General features: G+C 50.8%; 1 protein-coding gene across 2 annotated transcripts in view; it reads left to right on the top strand.

Annotated features, from left to right (window-relative positions):
* The window catches only part of Lhx2 (LIM homeobox 2), a 33185-nt gene extending 9287 nt beyond the window's left edge, over positions 1-23898 (top strand). Inside the window, exons 1-5 of one of the 2 annotated variants that reach the window (XM_070013325.1) lie at positions 2465-3217; positions 4758-4960; positions 5850-6253; positions 11623-11828; positions 22971-23898. In XM_070013325.1, the coding sequence (XP_069869426.1) occupies positions 3098-3217; positions 4758-4960; positions 5850-6253; positions 11623-11828; positions 22971-23258 (1221 nt within the window). In that variant the 5' untranslated portion in view covers positions 2465-3097 and the 3' untranslated portion in view covers positions 23259-23898. Of the gene's footprint in view, positions 1-2464; positions 3218-4757; positions 4961-5849; positions 6254-11622; positions 11829-22970 lie in introns of those variants that run through there. The other variant, XM_070013335.1, reaches the window with a different exon arrangement.
* The last annotated feature ends 830 nt before the right edge of the window (positions 23899-24728 follow it).

The following is a 24728-nucleotide window of genomic DNA, read 5'->3' on the forward strand; positions in this document are numbered from 1 at the left end:
CTTGTTTAGTCTCTTGAGGACGGGGCTCAGCGATTGCGTGATAATCCCAACCCTCGCCTCCCCCCCCCCCCCCCGCAGCCACTGGGGGAGATTCACAAAGTTACCGGGCTCTGAACCCGCGGGTGCAGGGGGCACAGATCCCACCCTGCCGCCCTGGGGCTGGAGATGCGCTGGAGCCTTGAGGGACCCCAGAGCACCCCCAGCCTGACGTAGAGGGCTCCGTGCAGGAAGGAATCGGGCAGCAGTTTAGGGCCTCTCTAGAGATGGGGGGAGGGGCTGCTGGTCAGTGGTGGCTTGGTAATCGGAGTACATGTATGTGCGGGAGGAAATGAAGAGCCAGAGAGTATGTTTCCATGTTTGTTTGCTTTTTGAGAAGCCCCAGGCAAGAGTTACTGTATACCCCCCCTACTACCGCAGCCCCCTGAGCTCTTGAAATCGGATGGTATCCAGCCAGCACCAAGGACAAACACCCCAGAGTTGTTACACCATCTCTCCCTCTCCCCTTGGATAACCTCTAGATAAGCCCTGGTGACTTCCAGATTCGATTTTTATTCTCTTTCTTTGAAAAAAAAAAGTGTCTCAAAGGCAATATGCACCAGTAAAACTTGCTTGTGTATTTATGTAGATGTCCCTATGGGGGGGGGAGTTGCAGAATATGAAATACTGGGCTGTGTGAACGAGCAAATGCACACCCTTCTTTGAATCAATAGTCCTTCTTACTGGGCTGGGGGCAGCTTGTACACATATACTTGTAACTTCAAGACTTTTGTTGTGGGTATGCCACAGTATCGAAGGAGAGTGCATAGGGACTTCTTGAGCACCCACGTTTGCTTTGAAGGTGCTACTTTCCAGATGTGTCCTTCTGCAGGACCCTGGACACTTATTCATGATGCCACACATGTAGACCCTAGCTCTATACTAGTGCTGGCCATGGTTTTGCCAATAAAGCTAAATTCATGCTGGCTGTAATTTTGCCAGAAAGATGAACATGCACATTTGCATGCATGAGCAAGAAAGTATGTGTTTGGCTATAGTACATACATATATATTTATGTGTAAAAGTACAGTATGTGGAAAATATGATTTGTGCTGCCTCAGATCTGTACCCTGTAAGCTGCAGAGATCTTGGCTTTCCATGTACTGGATGCCAGCAAGCAAGTCACTTCAGATAGACCCCTTTACCCTCCTCTACACAGAATGAAAACAACCTCCAAAATGAACCCAGGAAATAGGACTCAGTAACTGACGTGCTCATTTCTATTTTTCTCTACAATCACTTTTTTTACTTCCTAAATCCCTGCTCCATTAGACACCTGGGTATTACCCCTCCATTCCCACAAGAGACGCTAAGGTCGAGAGTCTGGAGCTGGGGCTGGCAGCTGGGATTTAGCCAAAGGCTAGATCGTTGGTCCGAGGTGGGCTGGTGCAGCCAGCTGCCTGGGCTGGATCCTCATATCACCAGGTCGAAGTACCTCGGAGTCAGAAAGTTTTAACCAGAGAGGGGAAAGAAGCAGTGATGAAAGAATTTGGAATGCCTACCATGTTGCAGACGGTTTATGTATCTGTGATCTCTTTCATTCATCACATCTGTGCATGCAAGTGGACCTTTTGAAAGACTCAGAAATGAGCTAAGGGAGAAATAGGCTGTGTCATTTGCTTAAGATTTCCTTGCGTGTAAATGAGAGAGCTAGGGTTTGAGCTCTTTGCTTTTCAGAGTTCTTAAAGCCATGCTTTTAAAGTATACTTTTCAGGGTGTAGCAAGAGGAGCTATCCACTCGGCCGTCGATTGGGCCTTAGTTTGCTTGGAGCGAGGAATGCTAGCTTGCTCCCGCTGGCCGTCTCCTTTCGGGCTCAGCTGGGTCCCCAGGAGGCCTGGCTCGGCAGCCCGCGGCGTGAAGCCTGGGCCGAAGGCCCAGCTCAGTGGGAAGTGGCCAAAGGCCCTTGCAACTGCCCCAGGCCTGCCTTCACCGGCCTCCCCAGACAGTGCCTGAGGCCAAGGGGAGACTCTTCGAGCATCCTTTGGCTGTTCCTTCTTAGGATGGAGACAGGAGAGAGGATTTAATTTTCCTTCCCGATGAAATCTCAGGAAACTGTTCCGTAGCTTAAAAACTCCAAACCCCGCGCTCTCCCTCCTCCCTCCCTCCCGCCTCCTCCTCCAGCCTCGCCCACCAGCTCCCACCATCTCTTCCCTCCTCTCCTCCTCTCGCCTCTCCCCTCCCTCTCCCGCCTTTCCGGAGCACGCGCTGCCAGGGCCTGGGGCGCCGGGTGGCCAATGGCACGGCGGCAGGACGTGATGTCAGGCGCGGCTGTAGAAAAGGCGCGGAGGCTTGCGCTGGCGCGGACTGCAGAGCCGGGGCTGGGCTCGGCGCGCGCTTGGAGAGCATTGCGCGCGGCTGGGCCCGCGGCCGGCGGCTCCTCCTCCCACTCTGCTCCTCCTCCTTTTTCTCCTCCTCCTCCACCTCCTCCTCCGCCGCCTCCTCCTCTTCCTCCTCCTCCTCTCCAATTCTCCCGGTGGCTCGGCTCGGCTCGCTGGCTTCGGAGAAACCCTTACTCCAGTCACCGACTCAGCGCCCAGGAGGGTCGCCTTTGGCTGAGGGTACACCCCAGGGAGAGGAAGGGTCCCGGCATCTGGGCCGCCGCGGGCACCTAGCTGTTCCTGGGTGAACCCCGACCACAGCCGTCGCCGCCAGGGGCAGAGTTTGCGCCCCTGCTTTGCGCCCTAGGCGCCGAAACCCGGCGGGCGATGCCCGCGGCGTGAAAGCGCCCACGGCGGGCGCTGACCTCTGCCCTCTTCTCCCGTCCCCCATCCCCGCCCCGATCTCGGTGTTCTGGTGACCCTGGCTTTGGCGCCGCCGCCCAGGCGCCCCGCGATGTAGCTGCCCCCCACGCCTCGGCGGGGAGGCGTCCTGGCCCGCGGGCGCCCGGGGCCCGGAGCCCGGCCTGGGGGCGCAGCCGAGCTCGGGCGGGGCCGGGGCCGTGGTGGCGATGCACTGGGCCCGTTAGCGCCCGGAGCGCCAGGCAGCTGAGGCGGAGGGGCAAGCCCTTCGTCGGAGGAGTCGCGCCCCCCGGCCCCGCCGGTCCCGCCGGTCCCGCCGCGATGCTGTTCCACAGTCTGTCGGGCCCCGAGGTGCACGGGGTCATCGACGAGATGGACCGCAGGGCCAAGAGCGAGGCTCCCGCCATCAGCTCCGCCATCGACCGCGGCGACACCGAGACGGTAGGCGCGCGGCTGTGGAGTTGGGACTGAGAGCTGGGACCCGGCCGGGTCGGTCAGCCCTTCTGCTCCCCGAAGTTTGGGGGAGAGTCCTTCGTGCCGCACGGGACTGAGCGCTTGGGGGAATCTACGGACAGCATGCAAGGCCCGGAGCTCCAGGCTCGGGAGCGACCGGGCAGCTGGGGTGGAGAGGGAAACGAGGTTGAAACCGAAATCTCAGCCCCCCCCCCCCCAGGGTGGAGGCGAGCGTTTCTCCCGAAGTGGGAGCGAGGTCCCACCCCGCGGCCCGGGCCACTCTCTTCTCACCTCGCCGGGGCGCTCAGGTCCCCCACCCGCCTCCTTTCCACACTCGGCTCCTCCGGGCTGCCGGCGTCGCCGCCGCCCGCGCCTCCTGAGAAGGGTGAATCAGCCGGGAGCCCCGGGCTCCAGCCGGCTGAGGTCGCTCCCCGTCTCCTGGCACTCGGGGATCCCTTCCTAGCGCAGTTTCTGAGACTGTAGGCTTCTGGGCCAGCACTTTTCGTTGATCGTGTCCCGGCGCCTCTGGCCGGCCGGACTTGGCCAGACCCAGAGCTGGGAGTTCAGGCTCTGGCCTGGCTCTCACTGGCGGAAGGAGACCGCATTTGGTTTTCTATACCTGGCTCCCGCCGCCCAGTCCCACATAGCCAGTATCTGGCCCCAGAGCTCCCCCCCTGCCCCCAGGCCAGACCGGCCGACGCTGCCCAAGTAGCGGGCCCAGAAGTGACCTTTAGAGGCCCAGGAGGTGTGGAGCGTGGCCGAAGCGTCTCTGCTAGTTCGGAGAGTAAGAGCTGCAGCCTAGTGGCCTTTCAGTCTCCAAGCGCCCCCCCTCCCCCTTAAACCTTCTGCGCTCCTCATTTTGGTCAGGGAAGGGTTGGGTTTAAGCCTGCACTTTGAGACTTTGGAGGGTGCTTTTGCACCCCCACTTATCTCCCAAGACCTAAGAGGAGGGCCCCAGCCTGGTGTGGCAGAAGAACCAGAAGTTGCCCGACTTGCCCAGGCCTAAAACCTTTGGTCCATGGATTCACAGATCATCTGGGATGGGGACCAGGAACTGTTGCCTCTGGAAAGAGGAGGCTGCGTAGAAAGTGACTTTTAATGGTCACCGTATCCCTTTTCTGGGGCCCCAGTTGGGGAACTCTTTTTAAGAAACAGTTTGAGGAGTTATCGTGGAGGGATTGAATGGGATTACCAAGGCTCTCTCTGTCCCTTGACAGAGCCTGAGCTTTTTTGGGGGGAGGGGGGAGAAAGGGAAAGGAGGACAGGAAGAGAGAGACCTAAGGCTGGAGAAGAGGATCCTGGGGCTTAGGCCCGTGGCTTCCTAGAGCTGGGGTGGCTAAAGGACTTAGCCACTACATCCTGGCCTTTTGGAGCAGAGGCGTCTGGCTGCTTGTCTGGTGAGCCTCTTTAGGTGTTCTAGGCTAGCTCAGGCCACTGACTGACCGAGCTGTGGGTGCCAGTTTCTTGGTGTGGAGCAGCCGCAGGCTGATACGGGCACGGCGGGTCTCCCGCCTTCCTCCCTCTGCAGACCATGCCTTCCATCAGCAGTGACCGTGCTGCGCTGTGCGCGGGCTGCGGGGGCAAGATCTCCGACCGCTACTACCTGCTGGCGGTGGACAAGCAGTGGCACATGCGCTGCCTTAAGTGCTGCGAATGCAAGCTCAACCTGGAGTCCGAACTCACCTGCTTCAGCAAGGATGGCAGCATTTACTGCAAGGAAGACTACTACAGGTAGCCCCCTATCCAGCGCCACTAGCCTTCAGATCCCCCCTCCTCATCAAGCTGGCTCCCTCCTTTCCCACCAGTCCCCAAAGAGGTTATTGTATTCAGGACCTTTCCCCACCAGCACACCAGGACGAATTTCAAACAGCAATATGGGTAGATTTTGGAAAGGCTCATCAAGTGGAGGGCACCAGAGAAAAGCAGATATTGTTCCCTTCAGAGCTTAGATAATATGTAAGCTTGGATGTGTGTGGGGGTGTTCTTGTACCCCTCTCCTTTGGAATGTTCTTGGGTCAACAGGAAAGGATAGACATCCTCTGAACCCCAGGCAAGCCTGGGTTGGGTGTAAAACAAAGTTGGAGGGACAGCTGGGGTAGCTGTGTATTTCTGGATCTCTGGGGGGAGATGGGCACAATTAAAGAGCCAGAACTAAAGAATTAAAAGAGTCACTGAGGCTCCACCATGCCCTCTTTCTCCTCCTCTCTAGGTTAGGGTTAGGGTCTTTTTATACTTTGTTCTGTGTGTCTCTGTGTTTCTTCTTATTTGGGTTAGAGGTTTCCCAGATGCTAGTCTGGAGAATGGGGCCAGAAGTTGAGGAAGGGGTAACTGGGGGTTCTTTACTGCCCTCTTCCAAATGAAAGCTTTTCTAGGACTTGCTCAGACTATTAGATCAAGTAGAAGCTCTGGTAGATGTGAAAAAAAAAATAAAAGATAGATGCAGGCCTGGGTCTCAAAATCTAGTTCCCTTTCACCCGCCCATTCTCCAAATAAAGGGCAGGCTGTCCATCTTAAGGAACGGATTTTCCCCCAGTGGCTGCAGCTGCACCTGGAGGAGGGATGGTGGGGGGGATAGTGAACCATTTGTCCCTACAACGCCCTCCCTCCATGGTCCCTACAGGCGGTTCTCTGTGCAGCGATGCGCCCGCTGCCACTTGGGCATCTCGGCCTCGGAAATGGTGATGCGTGCTCGGGACTTGGTTTATCACCTCAACTGCTTCACGTGCACCACATGTAACAAGATGCTGACCACGGGTGACCACTTCGGCATGAAGGACAGCCTGGTCTACTGCCGCTTGCACTTCGAGGCACTGCTGCAGGGCGAGTACCCCGCGCACTTCAACCATGCCGACGTGGCGGCTGCCGCTGCAGCAGCCGCTGCAGCCAAGAGTGCAGGATTAGGTGCAGCAGGGGCCAACCCACTGGGTCTACCCTACTACAATGGCGTGGGCACTGTGCAAAAGGGGAGGCCGAGGAAGCGCAAGAGTCCAGGCCCTGGGGCGGATCTGGCAGCCTACAATGCTGGTGAGTTTGAGGCGCACCGAGCGCCCCCCGTCGGGTTGAGGGAATGTGTATGGTGTGGACAGCATGGAGGGTATCTTAGTGAGCTGGGCATATAGGGGGTACTCTGGCCAGCCAGGCCCTGAGCACCAGATGGCCTGCAGAATGGATTATAGCCCTCTAGACCAGCCCCTGCATGCTCAAACTGAGCCACGGGTACAGGACAAGATGCAAAACCTCCTCTCTGAGAAATAATTTTTTGGAGGCAGTTTTGGGGTTTGGACCTTTTCACCCTGCCTTGCATGACAGAAAGTGCCAGGGTAGAGAAAGGATGGCAGCGTGGACACTGAACAGGCTCTGGGGTGGTGCAGCCAAGGGCCAGAGCTGCGGTGGTGGTGGTGGTGGTGGTGGTGGTGGTGGTGGTAGAGCTAGGCAGGACAGCAAGGGTCCCAAGGGAATGGGCTGGTGGTGGCCGAAGGCACCAATAAGCTTGGCGCCCGGTGCTGTGAAATGTCCTAGGGGCAGCTGGCTGGGGGAACGCTGGCTCTGGAACCTTTAATGAGGTGGGACTCTTGGTCCTTGTGCGGGGGGGCCAGTCCTTCCGCACCACCAGGTCTTCGTGGGCTCCTTCTGAGTTCCTGGCGCCTGCCCTGCCGGGGTGAGGGAGGAGACTGGAGCAGGCCAGGCCTGGCCTTGGGGGCAGAGGGGGGGGGGTATGTGTGTTTGCAGTGGAGGGTCGGTTCGCGTTTCTGGTGTCTTTGAAAACTAGCCCCCCCACCCCCCATTTCTGCCCTTTCCCGCACCCTCCCGGCTGAAGACAGCAGCGGAGGTTCTGAGGGCCAGCAAATTGAACCGTTAACATCTGCCTGAAGTTTGCAGGTCCCGGAAAGGTTTATGACTCTCCGGGCTTCCGAACTAGAGTTTATTTGCAATTATTTTCTCTCTTTCGTTTGCGACAGCATCAGATTCCGCAGATATAGTTTTCTTCCTCCTTTTCCTCTTAGTCTAATGCACAAGTTGGTTTAAAAACAACAGACCCAAGACTTTAGAGGGGCTACTGCGGGGAAGAAGTCAGGATTGTTTTGATCGTAAAAAAAAAGGAGAGATAGAAAGCCTGAGTTGGCTGGGGGAGGGGAGCAGGAGTGGGGGTCTACTGGAGTGGGTCTCTTTTCGCTCCAACGAAATTGCTTGTTAAGAGAATCGTGGAGCTGAACTGCAAGGAAATGCGGCCGGCGATCTGGTAAATGGTGAAGAGGCAGAGGCTCAGCGATGTACGATTTGCCATTCTCCAAAATTTCCATCCCTCATCTCCCAACGGCTCGAAAATAAAAGACTAAATCTAGTCCAGGCCCGTGCCTGTTTATCAAGTGGGGGTCAGCTTGGGTAGGAAGCAGAGCCTAGAGCTTTTTTTTTTGGGGGGGGGGACTCCCTTTCAGGGAATCTGGTGGTTGGGGAGTGGTTTGTTTTCCTGGGCACACAGGTTTAGCAGCCTGTTTGGAATTATGCAAAAGGAGAAGGTTTAGATATGTATTTTTGCGGTTTTGTTTTTGTTTTTTGCCTTTCACCCTTCACCTTCTCCATGAGACCCGGAGCAGATGGGGCTGGAAACTTGAGTTTCAGACAAGCTGGCACCTCGCAACCTAGGAGCCCCTTAGTCTACCATCACAGTTTCTTTTGGGCCCCATCTCTTTCTTTTTCTCGTCTTTCCTGTTTCCCCGTGCCTTTGCGCGCGCGTCTCCGGCCTTGTCCCGGGGCTCCCGGTACTCGAAGGAAGGAACGGCGGGAGGCCGGCGGGCCGTGGCGGTGCGGCTCGCATATTCGGGGCTCCCGGGACAAAGTTAGAAAAAGAGGGTGACTCCTAGCCCTCGCGGGGGCCGCGGTCGAGCCTCCCTAGGTCCGGCTCCCGCCCCTCCTTCTCCTCCGGACTCCGGCTGGAGAGAATGGCTGCGGAGCGGGGCCGTTGGGGCAGCGGGGCTCGGAAAGCCCGGACGCGAACCGCGCGCTGCGGACGCACGGCAGTGTGCGGGGATCGTGCCCGTGCGCGTGTGGGTGCGTGCTTCCGATTGTGAGAACCGCCCCCTCCCCGGGCTTGTTCGTGGGAACTGTCCCGCATCCAGGGGCCAGGCACCCCGACACCTTGCAATGCCGATCTCTCTGGAGGGACGGTCCCGCCAAGGGCGACTGTGCTGGAGGCTGAGTGGGAAGGGGCGCCCCGGTGAGGGGAAGGACAAGGACCGCTCGGGCTGCGGGGAGGGGGCCGGTAAGCCCTTCCGGGGCGGGGGGGGGGAGACCCGCACTCCTCCAGGCGCCCCTCTGGTCCGGGAGCTGCTGCCCCAGTTCCGGAGGCCAAACTGAAACCTCCCCTACACCCGAGTGGGGCTGCGGTGGGTCAGGGGTGCGCGGGAGCCCGCCGGCGCCGGCCGGGCCGCGGTCCGGCCGCGCACTTCACTCCGGGGGTTTGCGCGCCACGGCTGCAGGAGTCCCGCGCAGACCCGCCGGACGCCCCGGCCTCCCCCAGCCCCAGCTTTTTGTGTGTGTGTGCCTGGCGGCGTAATTACTGATTTGATTCCAATCCATTATTTAGACAATTGAACCTACAATCTCGTCTTTAGTAAAATGAGGCGAAGTCAGATTTGATTACAGGTTCAGTCCCAGCGACAAGAGCTCGAAACCCGATGGGTTAATAACAGATCACGAGTAAATTATTCATGATTTTACGAGCTCTTTAGCTCCATTGAATCGGCCTAATTGAGAGGAAAAAAAAAAAGAAGAGAGAAAGCCTGGGTCTTCCCCCTCTCCTCGGCCCCTCGCCCCTCCCAGGATCCGACCTTGGGGAATCTCAACCGGGGGGACCCCCAGGCACTGGGGGCGGGAATGAGGGGGTCAGGGCGCTGGCCAAACCTGGGCCCCTAGGCCACCTCCTCCACCCCACGCCTTCCGCAACCGAAGCCCCCTGGCCCGGCCAGATGGCCTGGGCCGAGCCACCTTGGGTCGATTCTTCCCTTCCTTCCCTCCTCTCTTCTTTTTGGTTCCTTTACTCCCAGGCCAATAACATCTTTCTCCGGGACCCTGGGATCCAGGTCTATCACCCTGGCCACGTATCGCGTATCGCCCCCTCCACCTGTCCTTATTTATTTCGGTTTTTGTTACTATCTCCCTGGTTCTCCTGGTCTCCACAGCCCTCTAGCTTTCCTCTTTTTCTGCCACTCCGTTCATTTTTTTTCTGTCCTTATCCTCTCCCATTTTCGACCTCACTCCTCTATCTTTCTACCTCTGTGTTTCTTTCTTCTCTGCTCTTCCCCCCCTCCCTGCTCCGTCCCCTCCTAGCTTCCCCCCCCCTTACAGGCCTCACTCAGGGCACATCCCTGGGGCCCACGGGGCGCTGGGGTCCCCACGGAGCTCATTAACAGCAGAGCTGCCCAGGTGGGGGCTGGGTGGAGGGCTGGGCCCTGAGATCCCCTGTGTGGAGACCTGCCCCACCCCTATGGAGCTGGGGACTTAGGGAGGGAGGAGGGTCACCTCCTCAGCTGGCTCAGTACAGCATCCTAGGATGGGGTCTGGAGTCTGTTCTGATCCCGTCTAAATCTTACATTCTAGGTGCTCTATTCTGGGTGCTCTAGGTGGAACACCGGTTGCAGAAGTGGGGTGTGGGGTGGGGGACCTGCCTGTGGTAGAAAGGGACCCTGAGTTAGTGTAGTCCCTAGTTTACAGCTTCACATTTGCAAGACCTTAATCTTGCAAATTTTCTCTACAGGGCTGGGTCAACCTGGGCAGGGGAAGAGTGAGAATATTTCTCAGGTAGCCAGCCTACCCTGTTAAAATGCAGGATAGCCACTTAAATTTGAATTTTGGACAAAGAATAAGTAAAAGGTAAATAAAAGTTACATCTCGTGCAGGATTTGAATTTTAAATAAATACTTTTTAGTATATATGTATGCTAGGTAATATTTGAATTTCAGATATATGAGTAAGCTTTTTTTTTTTTAGAGCATAGATGTGTTCTATGTAGTATTTGAACTTTAGCTAAACAAATAAAACTTTAGAATAAATAGGTCCTATTCAATCTTTGGGACACAGAGTAAAAATTAATTTGTTATTTATCCAAATTTTAAATTTAACAGTCTAGCTTGTAGTTTTATTTGCTGAATCTGACACCTCTATTAGAGGCAAATAATATGGCACAAGTTCCCCACTTTAGGGTGACTGAGCTGGAGCCTTCTTTAAGGCTTTCTCCAAAGCACGATGCGGGGATTCTGCAGGACCCCAACAGCCTGAGAGCCAAGGACCTAGAGAGTCTCTTCTCTACCCAAGCTCCAGCAAGGCTCCTTCTGGATGGAGACAAGTTCACTAAAGAAGTCTACTCCATCCATCCAGCTTCCTTTTGTGGTTAGGGATGGAAATGGGATTCAAACGTTCAATCTAGGTTCAGCCGACCCACTGGTGAGCAAGTGGCTTCATTTCTCTTAACCTTGGGTTCTTCAACTCTTAAAAGGGGAAACATAGTGCTGGCACAATGACTTTTTAAAAGTGAAATATAAGATAGGTGTCTAGAATATGTTAATTTCTCCCTCTAAGGTCCTTTCCTTTTTTAGTAAGAACTCTACCACTCTCTGTGAGACAGGCACAGTTCACTTCACTTCCCAGAGCTTCATTTGTTTTGTTTGTAAAAGTAGGAAACCACCACCTCACGGGGCGAGCAAGCAGGGCAAGGCGGTGAGGAATAAACTACAAAATGCAACTTCCAACCTTAGGCCCAAGTGCCTGAAGCCCAGGGGTTGCTCAGTACTTTGGGGTGTGAGAACTAGTGGAAATGAAATGAATACGAGGTCCTATGTTAATCAGTGACTCCTAGGTACCAGTGCCAGACCCTGGAGCGGGGAGATGGAGACAGCTGGTTTTTTCCTTGGAGAATGTGGGGAAAACAGGAAGTATACGCTCAGAGTCTTGAGCTGCTAGCTCCACGGTCAAGTGTCTTCCTTTTCTGAACATCGGTTTCAACATCTGTAGTAAGGAAACGTATACCTGGTTCCTGAGATAGTTTTAAGGGTTGAGTGGAAATGGGAAGGGAAGGGGGAAATCTTTTAGCACATCCAGAATCCAAGAAGCCAAAAACAAGTTGTAGCTGTTATTTCCACTACTTTGATTGTTCTTGTAATGCAATGGTTCAGAATGGTTTGGTAGCTGCATTTCCCAGGTCAGCAATCCCGAGCAAGTCATGCTCTTGGTTCTTCCTTTTCTCCATCTATAAAATGGGGATCATATGTCCATTTCAGTGGGGTAAGCACTCAGCATGGTCAGAAATGCTTCAGAGTGGGTGGAGAGGATGTGGACTTGGCATTGGCGAGCCGACAGGGTCAGGAAATTTCACCTGCCGCCTCTGCATCCTTCCCCAGCACTGAGCTGCAACGAGAACGATGCGGAGCACCTGGACCGCGACCAGCCCTACCCCAGCAGCCAGAAGACGAAGCGCATGCGCACCTCCTTCAAACATCACCAGCTTCGGACCATGAAGTCTTATTTTGCCATTAACCACAACCCTGACGCCAAGGACTTGAAGCAGCTCGCACAAAAGACCGGCCTCACCAAGCGGGTCCTACAGGTCAGCGGGGTTGGGGTGCCACCACGGCTGGGGTCCGAAGCTCACACCCGCCATGGCCTTGGCAGAACCTTCCATCCTAGGTCTGCCTTCTTCTTTCTCCCTTTCTTCAGCTCCTCTTTGAATTTCAATCTTTTATTTTTCTTTTAACTGCCATCTTCCCTTTCAGTTTCTGGAAAACTTTCTGTGTGGGTCCTCCGTCTTCTCTGTCTCTATACTTGGTTTCTTGCTGTAAATAGTTTATAGTGACTATTGGTTAATCAAGTGACTCTCAACTATGTTCACACCAGGTGCCAGCACTTCAAGCCCGCCTGTAATCCTAGTTACTCAAGAGACTGAGATCTGAGGACTATGGTTCAAAGCTAGCCCAGGCAGGAAGGTCTGTGAGACTCTTATCTTGAATTAACCAATGAAAAGCCAGAAGTGGAGCTGTGGCTTAGATGATAGAATATCAGCCTTGAATGAAAAAGTTCAGGGACAGTGCCCAGGCCCCGAGTTCAAGCCCCCATGTAGACACACACACACACATACACACACACATGCATACACACACACTCACACAAAGTTCGATCATTTCAGATCAATCCAGAGCCCTCCCCTTTTGCTACCATGGGAAGACATCTCTGCAAGGTGGCTTGTAAGCACCTGCTCCTTGCTGTCCCTATTACTCTCTCTAGTTGGGTTTCTTTATGACCTCTGTCTCTCTCTTCTTTTATTTTTTTTTTCTGACATCTCTCTACATCTATTTCCTGCTTTATTTATTTGGTAGTTAGCTGCCTCCCAGACTTCCTAGGCAGCCAGTTTGGTGACAGCCTGGTATGCCACAGAGCCTCTGGGTTGGATTGCCTAGTAGAGTGTGTCTTAGCAGCTCAGGGTACTATTAGTCTGAGTAGAATCACTTTTGTATCTATGAAGGAACGTACTTGATAGATAGGATACAGAACTTTCACCAGAATTCCATAGCCCCAAAGATATCGGGAACTCTAGCCTGAGGGAGGTTTCTTGCTTCTGTATAACCCAAGCTTATGGCACCGGCTTCAGCCAATAATGATCAGATCTTCTGCTCTTTCTCTTGCTCATTTTGGGGTGCTGTGAAAGCTGCTGAACTCTTCAAGCCTCAGTGTCTCCACATGTGAAATGTGCGCAATAAATGACCTGTGCGGCAGTGTGAGTAGGAGGGGGAGCCACTGAGGTGAGGTCAGTGTTTATTGCAGTGCCTCAAGTCTACTGCTCAATGGATGCTAGCTAATAACGACATGAATCAATTCATTAGCTGGTACTAGCTAATGCCTATGAATCATCTTCTGGTTGCTAGTCCTCAGTTTCCCCTGTCATACAAAGCAGGGGAAACTTAGTAGCAAACTTAACAAGTTTATTTTTCAAGGCATGTGGCGAGGGTGATAGTGATGTATTTTTTTCCCCTGTGGTACTGGGGTTTATACTCAGGGCCTCGTGTTTCCTGGGCAGGAACCCCATGGGATGAGCCACACTCCATGCAATGTGCATTTTAGGTAAGAAAAACAGAGATGAAATTAACTGACCCGGAGAGCTCAAGGCGGTGAGGTCCATGCCATTCTGACCCACCCTTCAGCTCCATGTTCCAGAGACCAAGTCTGGAAGGTGATGCTGAGAGGGTGACAGTGACAGACCCACTCACAGTTGACCAAAGAAAGGTCCTGTGAGTCTGTCAGAAAGAAGACCAAACCAAAACTTGTGTGGGGTGATGGCAAGGGCGAGTTGGGATTGTGCAGATCCAGGAGTCAATAGTGCCCTGATCACCGTAGGACTGCTGGCCCTTGATTGGGGCAAGAGAGTGGAGGGAGGGCCAATGGAATGCTAGTTCACCTCTTTGAACCCACCCCTCACATTGGGGGCTGAGTCTTGGCTGCCCTTAGTACCATTGCCCTGGGTTCTTGGGCAGTCACTGACACAAGGTCTTCAGGGCCTTAGTACCACTGGTCTGTTTCCTTCAGATTTTGCTTCTTAGGTCAGGGACTGTCCTTGGAACCCCTTCAGTCCTGGGCCAGTGTGGCTTGAGGACTTTTCAATGGTTAGTGGGATTGTTTGCCTCCCCTCTATCCAGATGCTACGCAGAGTATTGGGAGATGAGGTGGGCTCAGTTGTCAGTGAGTCTGTGAACAGAGACTTGGAGTCAGGCAGAGTGGGTTCAGGGACACCTGGGCTCAGTTGTCTGACTGTGTGTCTTGGAAAAATTTCCTGAACCTTCGCTTGCTTGACTGTAAGAAGGGTACCATGAGAACCCAGATGGGGGAGACTCTCGTTTGTCCTGATTAAAATAAACAGTCAGTACCCATGGTTTACTCTTGAGTATCAGGTAAGGAGTTGGTCTCTGTTAGCCTGACTTAGGAACAAGTCAGATTTCCAAGCTAGTTCTCTTTGATTCTGTCATCTAACTAAATATCCCTGTAGAAGCCCATCCATTAGATACAGAGTCCCTCATAGCAGTCCTCTCCCTTTGTGAGATCAATTAGGAAGGGTAATGGGGGAATCCAGAGGGGAGACCACCCATCCACTTCCTGTGTCCAGCAGTATGATCTCATTGAGGACTGGATGATTTCTGTTTGCCCACACTCACATTTTGTTTTGTAAGTAGCAGAGCTGGACTCAGTACTGTCTGACCAATGCATGTAGGTAAGGCTTTCCCCGCTGAGCCAACCCAGCACCAATGTCTCTGAGTGTAAGCATCATTTAGGACCTGTTATGTTCCAGGAGAGTCAGAGGGCAACACCGTTCTCTCCTTCCTTTCCAGGCCTCAACTCTTCTGCACAAATCCTTAATGAGATCTAACAGCATAGCTTCTCACCATTATGCAGCAATTTGAAACGCATCATTCTAGCCACCTTACCTTAATATTTTCCTGCCTGTTTTACAGATGAGATGCTTAAGACCTGCTAAGATGAAGTGATTTGTTCCAGATTACAGGCATTGGTTGGGTGGGGCTTGCTCACAGTTTCCCTGACTGCTGGTGGGATATCTGGAGAACCGGAGTGGGAACAGTTTGAAGGCAGGGCAGATGGTAAAATGGCTTTGGAAGCTAATAGACTGCTTAAATGCTCTTTGAGTTAGTTATCAGCAGTGGGCTTTAGGTCCTTTGAATCTTTTCTCTCCATATCTGATTCCTTATCTGCAAAAAGGAAGGAATCTGGCAAAGAATGGGACAGCTCCAGCATGGTGCTTGCTGGGACACGTGTTAGGTGTCCTTTTGTAAAATTCATTCCCATGGGCATAGTGGTACATGCTTGTAATCTCAGCACTTGGGAGCCAGGGGTAGGAGGACTGTGAAGTTGAAGCTAGCCAACCTGAGCTAAATAGTGAGACTGGAAATGTAGTTCATTAATAGATCACTGGTCTAGCAGGCCATTCCTAGCACCACAAAAACAATTCCTCATTACTGATTTTAGACCTTGGATGCCTCCTAGAGGTCTCTCCCCTAAATTCACAGCCCATCTCAACTCCTCAGAGAGAGTTTACCGGAGTCAAGGCTGAGATTGAGCTGGGTTCCCAGATGTAGAGGATATGTGCCCAGGGTGGGGGTGCTTCTAGGCTATCAGTGAATCTAATGCATGGCATCCCTGTTGGAATTTGGAGTCAACTGATCTGAGGTTCAAATTTAGCTCTCCCACTTAATGGTCAGTGGCCTCATCTATAAAATGGGGATGACAGTAATACCAATAATACCTTACCAAGAGTCTGTAAGGAGTGCATGAAATGACAATCTACAGAGTATCTATTAGGGACAACACGCACAGTCCTCTCTCACACATTCACACAGCAGGGTTCTCCGATTCCAAAGTCATTTCCCATGACACAGTGTGGCAGGGGTGTTGACTTGTCCCCTTGCATCTAGTTGTAGAATACAATGGTATAGGTGAGGGTGCAGTAAGGAGCTGGTCACAGGTACAAAGCAAAAACAGATAATCTCTCACTGATCACATAAAAAGTGATCACCTTCGTCATCCTCAGCAGTATGGCAACTATGACACTCACATGCTTGTCGTTGGACAAGGAGACACACCAGCCCCTGGACAGAGGTCTGTTGTGACATTGAAGCTTTGCAAGTATGTAGAGACTGAACCTTTTCACATAGATGACTCTCATCCTTTTTTTTTTTTTTTCCTGGTCGTGAGGCTTGAACTCTGGTCTTGGGTGCTATCCCTTAGCTCTTCAGCTCAAGGCGAAGCGCTCTACCACTTGAGCCACAGCGCCACTTCCAGTTTTCTAGTGGTTTATTGGAGATAAGAGTCTGTCATTCATACCATTCACACCTAAAGACTGAATTTTATCTGTTTTAAAAATGAACTTCTCTCGCTACACAGAAGTAACAAAAATGGCAGTCAGTTTTGTATTTAGAAATGTATTGGTAGCAGGGATGTTTTCATAATTTTCAGAGATTATGCATTCTTCATGAATACTTTTGTATTGCTGCTTGCAAATATGCATTTCCAGACTTGAAATATAGGTGTGAACAGTGTGTACCAATTTGAAAAAAAAAAAAAAAGAGTCTCACAGAATTTCCTGCCCGGGCTGGCTTTGAACCAAGATCCTCAGATCTCAGCCTCCTGAGTAGCTAGGATTACAGGCGTGAGCTACCAGCGCCCGGCTACTCTCATCCTTTTCTCTTCCTTGCTGGGGAGAGTACAGGAAGGCAGAATATCCACCATGGGGACAGGGTGATAAACTGATTGATTCTATGGGTGAAAAGTCTCCATAGGGACACTTTGAAAGGAAATGCATTTTAATCAACAGTTTCAAAACATTCTTCACATTACTAGTTGGTTATCACTAAAGGATGAGAATGCAGGAGCTGAGTTGAGTCACTTATGCTACAAATCTACTGATCTGCCTACTGACTCAAGGCTGGGCAGGAGAATTCTCAGTCACCATGGAGAATCCTGTGGTGACCAGGACAGTGAACATGACCCTGGTAGAACACAAAGCCCAAAAGGAGTGTCACAAGGGGCTGTATAAATGATTGCACAAGTGATCAGATCAACTACTTCATTTTTTTCTGTGCATTTGGAATAGTCCATAATAAATAAATAAAATAAATAAAGGGCTTTAACTCAGAGCCTGGGTATTGTCCCTGAATTTTTTCACTCAAGGCTAGCACTGTACCACTTGAGCCACATCTCCACTTCTGATTTATGTGGGATGGTTAACTGGAGATAAGTCTCATGAACTTTCCTGCCAGGGCTGACTTCAAACCATGATCCTCAGATCTCAGCCTCCTAAGTAGCTAGGTTTACAGGCATGAGCCATGGCATCCAGCAAACATTATATTTTAAATAATCCCAGGATCAAATAAATTTGGGAAATGCTTAAGAATGAATTGCTTTTTCTCTTGGAGGATGTTAGCATTAATGTAGACACTGAAAAGTCTTGAAAAGATTCAGTTTTGTCTAATTGAACATTCCCAAGTTTTGTGATGTGTGTGTTTCCCAGTGCTGGGGATTGAACTCAGGGCCTCATGCTTTTGCTTGGCTGTGTTGCTCAGAGTGGGGACTCTACCTCCACTTCCATCTTTTATCTGGTTAATTGGAGATAAGAATCTCACAGTCTTTCCTGTCTGAGCTGGCTTCCAATTGCCATCCTCAGATCTCAGCCTCCTGAATGGCTAGAATTATACATGTGAGCCATCAGCACCTGGCAAACATTTTCCAAATTTCATTTGGCCACAGAGTTCTTACTTAACATTTACTTAGTTTTGGTGTTGACAGTTGGATCTTTTACTCTTGGAAAATAAAATAAGATGAAGGTGCTGGGCAGAAAGAAAACTGCAGGTGCCACAGAGGTACACAGCGGGCATGTAACACGGGGACCCAGGGTGGTAGAGGGAGGGGAGGCCTTCCTGGGGAGGAGGACTGGCTTCAGTATCTCCAGGTGCCTCAGTTTCCCCACTGTAAAATGGTCATTGTCTTACCTGCCATTTCCATAGGACTGTGCCGTGTGTTTTCTAGATCGTTTGACCTGAATCTCTCATTTTAGGGGAGAGGAGCTAAGAGTGATTCACCCAAAGCAGTCATAGGCCTGGGGCTAGAACCAAGGGTTCCTGATTTCTAATCTTGTGTGCTTATCACTTTTAGTTCTTTGAGAACAACTTAGAGAAATAAAGGTTTACAGAGTAACAGAACAGACGTAGGATGGGTTAGCAAAATGGGCGTGAGTGTGTGTCTGTGTAAGAGCACAGAACCTGGAACTCAAGTATGCAGTTTGGAGAGGTTAAGTGAGGGTCCAGGGTCAGGACCCAGCCCACAGGATCTGCATCTCAGTTCCACCTCCTACTGGCTCGGCCTCTGTCTCTACACGTGTAGCCTACATCATAGGATTGTTATAATGCATCAATGAATTAATATGTTACAATGCTCAGAGCTTTGCTTAGACCATGAATGGCACTCATTTGCCTTTATTATTTTCTTTATGAACTGCCATTTTCCTGCCTCGTGCAAGTTATCATAAGATGCCTCTGTTGAGGCTTCTTGGCATGACTGTGCCAGGCTTTCTTTCATCCCATCTAATTGAATATTTTAGATGTAGCCATTAGTTTGATGTGATTAAAAAAAAAAAATCTGTAATGCGTGAGCACTGGTGGCTCATGCCTATAATCCTTGCTACTCAGGAGGATGATCCCTGAGGATTGGGGTTCAAAGCCAGTGCAGGGGGGCTAGGAAGGTGGCTCAGTGGTAGAGCACTTGCCTTGCATGCATGAGGCCCTGGGTTCAATTCCTCAGCACCATATAAGCAAAAAGAAAAAAGCTGGAAGTGGCGCTGTGGCTAAGTGGTAGAGCGCTAGCCTTGAGCTGAAGAGCTGAGGGACAGTGCCCAGGCCCAGAGTTCAGGCCCCATGACCGGACCCAAAAAAAAAAAAAAGCCAATCCAGGCAGGAAAGCCCATGAGACTCTTTTTTTTTTTTTTTTTTTTTTTTTTGTTTTTTTGTGTTTTTTGTCGGTTGTGGGGCTTGAACTCTGGGCCTGGGCGCTGTCCCTCAGCTCTTCAGCTCAAGGCGAGCGCTCTACCACTTGAGCTACATACAGCGCCACTTCCGGTTTTCTGGTGGTTTATTGGAGATAGGAGTCTCATGGTCTCTCCTGCCCAGGCTGGCTTTGAACCGCGATCCTCAGATCTCAGCCTCCTGAGTAGCTAGGATTACAGGCATGATCCACCAGCGCCCGGCTCCCATGAGACTCTTATCTCCAATAAACCACCAGAATACCAGAAGGGGTACTGTGTCTCAAGTGGTAGAGTACTCTCCTGGCTGAAGAGCTGAGGGACAGCGCCCAGGCCCAGAGTTCAAGCCCCATGACTGACATCCCCCCCAAATGCTATCATGGACATCTTTGAGCAGGAAGCGTCACCTTTTGGCTGGTGTTCTTAGCATGCCAGGTAGAGATTTGATGAGCCCAGTGAATATCTTGGTCTTTTTTTTTTTTGGCGGGGGGCAGGGGTGGAGGGAAGACTAGGATTTGGACTCAAGGCTTTGTGCTTACTAGTCAGGTACTCTACTGCTTGAGCCATGCCCCTCACTCTTTTTGTCCTGGTTATTTTTGCAATAGGTTCTCCTTTTCTGCCTGTGTTGGCATCGACTGTGATCCTCCTATTTATATTTCTATTTTGCTGAGATGGCAGACACAATCCAGCAGGCCTGGTTGTCTCTTTTTGTTGTTGAGATGGGATCTCATGAACTCTTTCACCAGCTTCCCATGTAGCCAGGAATTCAGGTGTGAGGCACCGCTCTGGGGCTTCTCCTTTCTGGGAAAGGAGGTTTGCAAGCAAAACACAAGCTTGGACAGACAACTGATATGAGGAGGGGCAAGTCACAAGGGCGCTTTTTATCCACTCAGGACTTACTGAGGATCCACTCTGCACCATCTGATGAGTCTGTGTTGAACTTGGCCTTGTTGTCCTAAACACTCAGCTCCAGAACCACTGTGGAAGGCAGTTGAGTGAGAGAGGCAGTTGACCAGAGAGGGCTGTGGCTCTGAGAAGATGGGTAGGTGGAGCCATCACCTCCTTACCATGCATCCTAAGAAGTCATAGACATCATGTGGCATGCATGGATCAATCCTCTTTCTCTTCATATATGGGGAAACTGAGGCAGGTCAAGACATAAGGGGCTAGCCCAAGGTCACTTGACTAGTCAAGGACCAGAAGATATATGCAGGGACCTCTCCCAGTGTACCTAGTCACTTACTGGTTTATTGATTCGATTGTTCATTCACTAATTCACTCATTCATTCATTCATTTATGTGCTGACTTCTTCAGGGTTATGTGGTAGGGAGATCTTCGATGTTTTATAACAAACACTTCTGGATTCCAATCACCTTGACTTCTATGAGACCTTTGGCAAGTGACTATATTTCTCTGGGGCCTCTTTGAATTTGATATCTACAAAGTGGATATCCTGTTTGAACCCACATAATTGCTAGGTCACAGGGGTAGCCAGGGACAGCACAGGTTATAGGGCAGCAGCATGTCTGACAATATAAGGTGCAGCATACATTTTAGCATTCCCATGAGCTCAACCCCTGCCTCACAATCTATTTTTGGTGGTACTGGGATTTGAACTCAGAACCTAACACTTGCTAGGCAGGTTTCTACCACTTGAGCCACACTCCCAAACCTGACTCTTAATTGGTTCACAATCTGTCATATCCCTGGGATCATGAAAATGACTTGGGCAGGGCCTCTCCCCCAACCACTTCTTAGGAAGGGATTTTTTTGAAACACTAAGAGAATATTTTGCTGAAAATCAAACCACCACATCCCCAGAGCAGCCTGGCTTTGAATCACTGGATATTTTTTTTCCAGTCAGTTGTAGGGCTTGAACTCAGGGCTTAGGTGCTGTCCCTGAGCATCTTTATGCCACTTCTAGTTTTTGTTTTTGTTTTTTGTCTGTCGTGGGGCATAAACTCTGGGCCTGGGCGCTGTCCCTCAGCTCTTGAGCTCAAGGCTAGCGCTCTACCACTTCTGCCACTTCCGGTTTTCTGGTGGTTTATTGGAGATAAGAATTTCATGGACTTTCCTGTCTGGGCTGGCTTTGAACCGAGATCCTCAGATCTCAGCCTCCTGAATAGGATTACAGGCATGAGCCATTGGCGCCCGGCTTCACTTCTAGTGTTTGAGTGGTTAATTGGAGATAAGAGTCTCATGGGGACTTTTCTGCCCAGGCTGGCTTCGAGCTGCGATCCTTAGATCTCAGCCTCTTGAGTAGTTAATTTTACAGGAGTGAGCCACTAGCACCCAGCTGAATCCTGGATTTTTAGATCCCAGATTTCCAGTGCCCTGGATTCCACCAGGCCAAGCAGATGGCCATGGAAGATAGTGTCATTGTTTACACATGCACTGTTAGGGCAACTCTGAGAAACAGCTAACAGCTGGCAGCCAGCAGCTTCCAGCCCTTCCCACAGACCCGGAGTCCCTGAAGAACAGCAGGTCCCATCCCAGGGCTCCCTCCCCCTGGTACTAATGGAGGGCCATGTGCACAAAGGTCAGGACAGTGGCCAGGGGTTGGCACCAAGGCCTTTCTCATTATTGGCCTGCATAGAATTATGAAGACATCACTTCCTCTCTGGGCATCTCTGGGGGCTTTCAACATCCCTCTTCTCCAGCAGCCATTCTCTGAGCCAAGATGGATACTGTCTTCTCCTGGCCTAGCAGAGAAGGACCTGCTGACTCTGCTGGGGTAGTAGAAGCCCCCAGAAGGGGCGGTGGGCTTGCTTCAGATAGAGTACCAGGGACAAATGTGCCTTCTTCCTAGAAGGATCTAGTGTGCTGGGGAGAAGCTTCATTCCTCACTGCACTCCAGGACTTGTGACTGTGCTTCTAATTGACTCAGGAAAACTGAAAAGGGGAAGTGGAGGGCTTGAGGCCATAGGCCCTTTGCAGCTGGGGTGGTCCCAGAAGAAGGAGGAAGGCCCGTCTCACCCCTGCCTGAGACACTAAGAAGACAGACAGATGCAGACACATCTGGAAATATACAACTGGACACCTCAGTTGCCAGTTTAGAGTTCCCCAAGGCCTTTTGTTTTATGGGGAGGCTTCTGGCAGGCATTTCCTTTGTGCAGAGAAAAGGGAAGGGGCCCTGAATTTGGAAAGCACAGCCCCTCCACCCCCACATTGGCTTGGGTTTCCTGGGCCTCCCCTAAGGTACCACATGGGCCTCAAAGCACAGTAGGCTGACTTGTGTTGGCAGGTTAGGATGGATGAGGGATGGGTACCGTACAGATGTGGGTGAAGGTACAGGTTGGATGGAACCAAGGAGAAAGGAAAGGAAGCCTGCAGTCTGTTTTACCGGCCTCTGTTGTTCAAAGCCTTGCTCCACCTCCTTCCTACATGGATGTCCAGTTGTGGTGGGCTGGGAGGGGTCTACCCATCTGACCCCCCATGTCTGCCTGCCTTGATACTTGAATCCCAGTGGTCTAGGATAGCCTGTGGCCTCTCCAGCTGTAGAAGAGGTAGCGGCCTCACAGATTTTATTCCCCTTAGTGACTCCTTATTACTCTCTTACTCCTTATTAGCTGTCTCCTGTTTCTCTTGCTTTTCGTTCTAGTGTTTTCCACACATTGAAAAATGGTGAAGATTTAATTGGTGTGTTGGCTCTGTCCAGCAGAAATGCAACATGAGCCACTTATTTAAATCTTCAAATTTCTAGAAGTAAAAAAGAAACAGGTGAAATTAAGTTAAATACTATATTTTTGTTTAACCCAACACATCCAAAATACGATCACTTCAACGTGAAATAAGTAAAAAAATATTTGCTAATAAAAATAGTTTACCTTTTTTTTTTTCCTGGTTAAATCTTCAAGTCTGTCAGGTATTTTTTTTCCCAGCAGATCAGCCACATCTGGCTAGTGATGTTTCAAGGCCTCTGTATCAATATTTCAGAATGAGTTAGAAACTCCTAGCAGTCAGAGGAACCCAGTAATCACCAGTTTGAGCAAATGGAAATTGTTGTTTTACTTGATCCAGGACAACATGTGATGACACCTGACTCTCTGGCCCCCCTCCCCCCTTGGGCCAGAGGAGGTGGCTTCGCATCCAGGCAGCATGGCAGCTTAAGCAGGCTGGGCTCCAGTTGGTGCCAGCCTTTCCTTAAACAGCCCTTCCCTCCCTGTCAACCCACGCAGGTCTGGTTTCAGAACGCCCGGGCCAAGTTCAGGCGAAACCTTTTACGGCAGGAAAACACGGGTGTGGACAAGACAACAGACGCAGCATTGCAGACAGGGACACCATCGGGGCCGGCCTCCGAGCTGTCCAACGCCTCGCTCAGCCCCTCCAGCACGCCCACAACCCTCACAGACTTGACTAGCCCCGCTCTGCCGACTGTGACGTCTGTCTTAACTTCTGTGCCTGGCAATCTGGAGGGTCACGAGCCCCACAGCCCCTCACAAACGACTCTTACCAACCTTTTCTAATGACTGGCGCTCCCGTTATCCCCCCAACCCTTCCCAACCCCAGCCCCATGATTTCTTTAAAAAAGAAATTATCTTTAGTTTGAATTCCAAGTGTATTTTAAAATAGAGGCTTTGAGCAACTAACCACATTTTTAGGATCTCGCCTGGAAAAAAAAAAAGAGGAAAAAAAAAAAGTAAAATGAAATAATTGTGCATCCAGCTATCCCAGCGGTGTGAATTTTGAGGAATGAATTACTTGGAAGATCTATCTGCAAACACAACATTTGTGTCCATGTACAGTTTATGGACTGAGCGAGGAGAAACAACAAATAATTTAAGTCGGCTAGAGCTTCTGTATTTTTAAAGACTGCTACGTGCCTTAGGATTACTGTTTTATCTCCATACTTTGGACAACTTGTTCATTTTTTTTCTCTCCCTCTTTTTCTCTCTGTATATTTATGACCAGAGCAAAAATGTAAAAAAACAAACAAACAAAAAATAACAAAAAAAGTTTGTTACTTTGAATAGTCCTGAAAAAAAAAAAACAAAGGAAAAAAAACCCCTCCAACGGTTGCTTTGTTGTTTTAGAATTTTAAGGTGGAAGTCTGTTCGAATATCAGAATTTGTAAAATCTAACCAATAATAAAACCACTTATTGAAACAACTTGGTGCTGTCGCTGTTTTCACTGGCTGTGATTCTCACAGGACTGGGGTTTTCTGGTCCAGAGGTAACTTCCAGAATCATCATCATATTTAGCCAGTATTTATGAGGGGACCCCCTTTCTGTGCATCAGGCTTTGGGACTGGTAGTGTGGGAATCCAGAAACATCTGGAAGCTTCCATCTGGGATTGGGAGCAGAGAGTACAGACAAGGTCTTCGTGGGGGTGGAGGATATACAGGCAAGGTACCATTGGTTTTTGCGCTTGTTTCTCCAAATATTTAACGAGCAGATCCTGTGCATGTGTTCCATGGTGTTGGGGGACCACATGCCTCTCCCGTGTGCACCTGCACCGCCCGGAAGGGCATCATCGAGTGAGGAAGGAGCGCCACCCCTCCCCCACCTGCATTTCTCCCCTTTGAGGAGTGAATGCATTGTCACTCAAGCACAGCTTAAGTTCCAGTGTTGGGTTTTTTTTTTTTAATTTTTAAATTGTTACCATAAAGGTGATATACAGAGGGGTGACAGTTTCATAAATCAGGTAGTATACATTTCTTTTTTTGGATGATATCACCCATTTCCTTGCTCTCTCCCAGTTTTATGCCTCCTGTCCCCACCCACATATTGTAGGGTTCATTTTCAACCATAGTGTCTAGTGACTTATTGCTGCTGCATTTGTTCACCCTCCATTTCTGTGCTCCCCCACCCCAAGTCCCAGCTTTCTTAATGATGCAGAAATTTTAAGTTTTCCCAAGAGAATTTTTAAAAAAGCAAATGAATTTAGTTTCCTTACTAACACTTCAGGGAACCTTAGCAACCCAGGAGGATGGCA

Source organism: Dipodomys merriami, unplaced genomic scaffold (genome assembly GCF_024711535.1).
Source record: "Dipodomys merriami isolate MVZ:Mamm:240054 unplaced genomic scaffold, mDipMer1.0.p SCAF_11, whole genome shotgun sequence".
Taxonomy (NCBI): Eukaryota; Metazoa; Chordata; class Mammalia; order Rodentia; family Heteromyidae; genus Dipodomys; species Dipodomys merriami.